This window comes from Poromitra crassiceps, assembly GCF_964638095.1.
Source record: "Poromitra crassiceps genome assembly, chromosome: 8".
NCBI classification, from domain to species: Eukaryota; Metazoa; Chordata; class Actinopteri; order Beryciformes; family Melamphaidae; genus Poromitra; species Poromitra crassiceps.
The window spans coordinates 5967492-5973627 of NC_139629.1; the positions used below are offsets into that span (position 1 = coordinate 5967492).

The 6136-nt window shown below is 43.1% G+C and overlaps 1 protein-coding gene across 1 annotated transcript; it reads left to right on the plus strand.

The window, feature by feature from the left end:
* Positions 1-2727: 2727 nt before the first annotated feature.
* LOC310781657 (trace amine-associated receptor 365-like) lies at positions 2728-3819 on the plus strand (the record flags this gene model as incomplete). Its single annotated transcript, XM_083642256.1, has 3 exons — positions 2728-2900; positions 3024-3119; positions 3654-3819. 3 exons carry the CDS (start codon positions 2728-2730, stop codon positions 3817-3819), a joined length of 435 nt encoding a protein of 144 aa, XP_083498382.1.
* Between the last annotated feature and the right edge of the window lie 2317 nt (positions 3820-6136).

Genomic DNA, 6136 nt, shown 5'->3' on the forward strand with positions numbered 1-6136 from the left:
ATCTGGCTTCAAACGACCCAAATTGGGCTTCAAACGGCCCAAATCTGGCTTCAAACGACCCATATTGGGCTTCAAACGGCCCAAATCTGGCTTCAAATGACCCAAATTGGCCATCAAACGACCCAAATTGGGCTTCAAACGACCCAAATTGAGCTTCAAGCGGCCCAAATCTGGCTTCAATTGGGCTTCAAACGACCCAAATTGGGCTTCAAATATACCCAAATTGGGCTTCAAACGGCCCAAATCGGGTTTCAAACGGCCCAAATCTGGCTTCAAACGGCCCAAATTGGGCTTCAAATGGCCCTAATTGGGCTTCAAACGACCCAAATTGAGCTTCAAACAACTCAAATTGGGCTTCAAACAACCCAAATTGGCCCAAATCTGGGTTCAAACGGCCCAAATCTAGTTTCAAACGGCCCAAATCTGGCTTCAAACGACCCAAATCGGGCTTCAAACGACCCAAATTGGGCTTCAAACGACCCAAATTGGGCTTCAAACAACCCAAATTGGGCTTCAAACGGCCAAAATCTGGGTTCAAACAGCCCAACTCTGGCTTCAAACGACCCAAATTGGGCTTCAAACGGCCCAAATCTGGCTTCAAACGACCCAAATTGGGCTTCAAACGGCCCAAATCGGGCTTCAAACGACCCAAATCGGGCTTCAAACGGCCCAAATCTGCCTTCAAACGGCCCAAATCTGGCATCAAACGGCCCAAATTGCGCTTCAAACGGCCCAAATCTAGCTTCAAACGGCCCAAATCTGGCTTCAAATGGCCCAAATTGGGCTTCAAACGGCCCAAATCTGGCTTGAAACGACACAAATTGGGCTTGAAACGGCCCAAATTGGGCTTCTAACGGCCCAAATCTGGCTTCAAACGGCCCAAATCTGGCTTCAAACAACCCAAATTGGGCTTCAAACGACCCAAATTGGGCTTCAAACGGGCCAAATCGGGTTTCAAACGGCCCAAATCTGGTTTCAAACGGCCCAAATCTAGCTTCAAACGGCCCAAATTGGGCTTCATACGACCCTAATTGGGCTTCATACGACCCAAATTGGGCTTCAAACGACCCAAATTGAGCTTCAAACAACTCAAATTGGGCTTCAAACAACCCAAATTGGCCCAAATCTGGGTTCAAACGGCCCAAATCTGGGTTCAAACGGCCCAAATCTAGTTTCAAACGGCCCAAATCTGGCTTCAAACGACCCAAATCGGGCTTCAAATGACCCAAATTGGGCTTCAACCGACCCAAATTGGGCTTCAAACAACCCAAATTGGGCTTCAAACGGCCAAAATCTGGGTTCAAACAGCCCAACTCTGGCTTCAAACGACCCAAATTGGGCTTCAAACGACCCAAATTGGGCTTCAAATGGCCCAAATCTGCCTTCAAACGGCTCAAATTTGGCTTCAAACGGCCCAAATTGCGCTTCAAACGGCCCAAATCTAGCTTAAAACAGCCCAAATCTGGCTTCAAACGGCCCAAATCTGGCTTCAAACGGCCCAAATTGGGCTTCAAACGACCCAAATTGGGCTTCAAACGGCCCAAATCTGGCTTCAAACCACCCAAATTGGGCTTCAAACAACCGAAATTGGGCTTCAAACGGCCCAAATCTGGCTTCAAACGGCCCAAATTGGGCTTCAAACGACCCAAATTGGGCTTCAAACGGCCCAAATCTGCCTTCAAACGGCCATAATCTGGCTTCAAACGACCCAAATTGGGCTTCAAACGACCCAAATCGGCCCAGCAAGCACGGACGGACCCGGACGAATCGAGAGAGCCCAATCGGGGCCAGCTCAAGTCATATCATGATGAGTCAGATCTGGCCCAAGTATCACTATCCAACTAATTTCACTCACCACTGAAATATCCATGAGGATAACTAAATGGTTGCAATCAATCACGTATTTCTCAGCCTGGGCTATTTTTTATCCAAAATCCGAGGGATCAGCACTTGTGGACATCTGCTGATTAACAAACTGTTTATTCGTGGAGGTGGGACTACAGGAGATGAATTGCGGGGGAATCCTGCAATTGTCTCACTTGCATATCTTGTTGCCAGATTGTTTTGAAAGAGAGAAAATACACTGTGAGGCGTAAACTATACATTTGAGTTGGAAGTTGCATGCTGTAGCATTGGGTGGCGTTAATGTGTTTCGGGGTTCTGCTTACACAGATTGTAAACTGTTACACTGTGATGTGCGATCCACAAAAGTTCGGTAAAGGAACTATATTGACAGATTCGCATCTCCCGGATCAATAGCTCATAAACGAAGCGTTTGTACTGCACACACGATGCCTCTTTCCCATCTTAGTAAGGTAGACAACGAGCTACAGATTATTGACTATGATAACAATTCCCATTATTATTCTGCCATCCACATTAGTATTAAAACAACATGTTGCGCCAGAGTTGGAAAGGGAGGGGGGTGAGGAGAGGAGAGATGAAGAGAGAGAGAAGTCAGAGGGGAGGGGTAAAAAGATGAGTAGGGAGGGAGGACGGTTGGCAAGAGAGCAGGCAGGCAGCAGTAAGAGTGATGATGATGATGAGATGAAGAGGATGATGCAAATGGCGAGGGACATCGGTCTCCCAGAAACAGAGAATGAGGGAGGGAGCGAGGGAGGGGCAAACAGAGAAGAGAGATACTATCAGCTGTATCATCGAGAGCTTTGGTTAGAACGCTGCCACACCTGGGCAGCTTCTCCTCTCCTCCTCTCTCTCTCTCTGATGATGGAGACCCTGGGAGGAGGTGATCTCTGCTTTCCACAGCTCCTCAACACTTCCTGCATGAAGCCCCAGCCGATTGAGTCTGAGTCCATGCTCATGTACATTCTGATGCTCCCCATGTGTGTGTTCACTGTGGTTCTCAACTGGCTGGTCATCATCTCCATCTCCCACTACAGGTACAATTATAAGTAATGAAATAATGATTTTGTATTTTATTAATGTTTGATTTCGACTACATCTGGTGATGAAATATATGACTGCAATTATTGATGTTTATATGGATGATGATGCTCTCACAGGAAGCTCCAAACCACCACCAACCTCCTCCTCCTCTCCCTGGCTGTCTCAGACTTCTTTGTGGGCCTCCTGCTACTGGCTGACATCGTTCGAAGAGAGTCCTGCTGGTTTCTTGGTCACTTTGTGTGTGTAATGTTTCACTCTTCCCTAATAATCACTACCTCTGCCTCAGTTGGAAACGTGGTGCTCATATCACTTGATCGCTATGTAGCTATTTGTTACCCTATGCATTTCCCCATGTTTATCACTCTGCGAAATGTCAAAATCTGTATTTGTTTGTGTTGGTCCTCTTCTGCTATCTATACTGCTATCTATTTTCATGATCACCTGGTACACACAGGCAGGTATCAAACATGTCATGGAGAGTGTGTACTGGTGATCAGCAACAACACAGCATATGGTGACTTTGTTGTGACCTTTATCATTCCCATTACTGTCATCATAGTTCTGTATGTGAGAGTATTTACGGTGGTGGTGTCTCAGTCTCGTGCCATGCAATGCCAATCCCATGGTGTGCCTGTCACACGAAATCTGATTAAGAAATCTGAGCTGAAAGCAGCCAGGATTCTTGGTATTGTCGTAGTTGTGTTTGTAATATGTCTGTCTCCATTTTTCATTACCTCTCTCATCAGGCCTGGCCTGGGGATTAGGCAGTTTGTGGCCTGTCTGTTCAATCTTAACTCCTGCCTAAACCCTATAATCTATGCCTTTTGCTATCCCTGGTTTAGAAAAACTATTAAATTGATTGTTACACTTCAGATACTGCAGCCTGACTCATGTGAGGCCAACATACTATAGAGAGAGGCTGTACAGTGACTGGAATCAGATCTTATCTATACAGGCAGAAACCAACTGTCCCCCCCTCCCCCCCCATGTTTTGGTCAAGTAATTGATTTGTGAGTAGTATAATCTAAAATATAACCATCATCTTTGCATCATTAATGGTGAAGCATTCATTGTGTTTCAATTGCTGCTTTCACTGTGATTTTTTTCCAGTGCAGGTGACTTTTGAATGCTGCTTTCACTGTGATTTTCTTCCAGTGCAGGTGACTTTTGAATGCTGCTTTCACTGTGATTTTCTTCCAGTGCAGGTGACTTTTGAATGCTGCTTTCACTGTGATTTTTTTCCAGTGCAGGTGACTTTTGAATGCTGCTTTCACTGTGATTTTCTGCCAGTGCAGGTGACTTCGATTGCTAATTTCGCTGTGAAAGTTACAGTCTCTCTAACCCTGTCTTGCAATGTTTATGCATAATCATTTGTGTTAAGTCAAAAGTATTTGATTCTTATTCGAGTTGTTCTTTGATAGTATATTTCCCTCTGTGTGGCTGTGTCTGTGTGGCTATTGTCCCTTTGGATTAGAATTAGACCAGAAACCTCTGACGTTAGATGAGAAATGTAATGATCTAAAAATGATAGATGAAAGATAAATAACAACAAAAATGTAGCCTAGATCTTTTAGATCTATATCAGAAAGAATATTGGTATTATAATACATACTCCTGTTGTGAAAGAATAGTATGTAATTCAAATGCCCTGTACAGTGTATCTTTGACACAGATTAATTACAATAGAAACATTTGCTATTCTGGTTCAAGGTCTTGCTCAAGGAAACTTTTTACAGTGCATGTGGCTTTAATTGCTATATTTTCACTGTGAAAGGGATTGAGCCTCTGATCTTTCAGTTACAGTCTCTCTAACCCTGTCTTGCAATGCATGTGCATCATAGTTAGTGTGAAATCAGAAAAGATTTTTTTTTTTTTTTTTTTACCTTCATTTATACAGGGGGAGTCTCACTAATGCTCTCTTTTTCAGGAGTGCCCTGTTCACATTCACACACACATTCGTACCTGGAAGCTGACCAGTACAACCAATCTGCTGGCCACTGATCAGCTCCACTGGAGCGGTTGGGGATAAGGGCCTTGCTCAAGGGCACCTCAGTGGTGGTAATGAGGGAGGGGCAAGCGCTGCCTTTTTCACTTTCCCCACCCAGTCCCGGTCCCGGGGATTGAACCGACGACCTTCCAGTCACAAGCTCGCTTCTCTAACCATTGGGCCACCACTGCCCAAATTCACTCAAGTTGTTCTTTGATAGTATATGTCCCTGTGTTGCTGTGTCCATCCTTCCAGTCAGTCATAAGCATTATTGTCCCTCCTATTAGAAATAGACATTAGATGAAAAATGTAAAATCTAAAAATGATAGATACAAACAACAAACTATGTATATTTTAGACCTATACCAGAAAGAATATAGTGGTATATTACTTAGAATAAAAACATTTGCTACTCTTACACATAAAAACAAATACAAAAAAGTGCAATAGGGTACCGCAGGGATGACATATTTTTGTAGGCCTACCCAGAAATCCCTGCACTTCCTGGTTCCTTCGTCAGTAATGGGATTTGGGGAATTTCAGTTAAGAATACAGTAAGGTTTGTGCTTAACAAAAGTTTATGAAACAGCAAACTTTGTGTTCAGCAAGATAATCTTCACAAATGAGGACCACTTTTATGACTTTTGAAGGATAAATGTGAATTGTGATTTTCAGAAAATGCTTTTTCCTGCGGTACGGTTAGTGACAAATCATGATTTCTATAAGACAGTGTGTGTTTCGCTCTGTTGCTGTTTATTCTCAGTACACTTCAAACTGCATGGTTGTCATCCTTCAGACCTACTGTAAGTTTGTTAGATTTAATTCAAGCTGTTCTCCAAAACAATAGCCAGAATATAGAAGACCCTCCGACATATTATTAATATAGATAAAACAGGGTTTGTTGCTAGAATTGATGTAATAATGTTAGAAGAATGCGTAAGAAGAACAATTTGAAGGGTATGGTGGTCTAACTAAAAAACAACAATGCTCCCTTGTTATGTTTGCCTGTGACTATAACCACTGTCAAACAGGATAAGCTCAACATGGGAAATGGGAAAAATAACGTATATACATAAACTATACAAAAACACACTGATTTCTCTCTCTCTGAACATAAATTAGCACAGACATTTGTTTAAGATATCTACAAATTAGAAATTGTTTTATCCTGGAAATTTCACCAATTGAGCTATTACTTTATAAAATGTACAGTATATTACTGTACTGCTATGAGGCACTTTG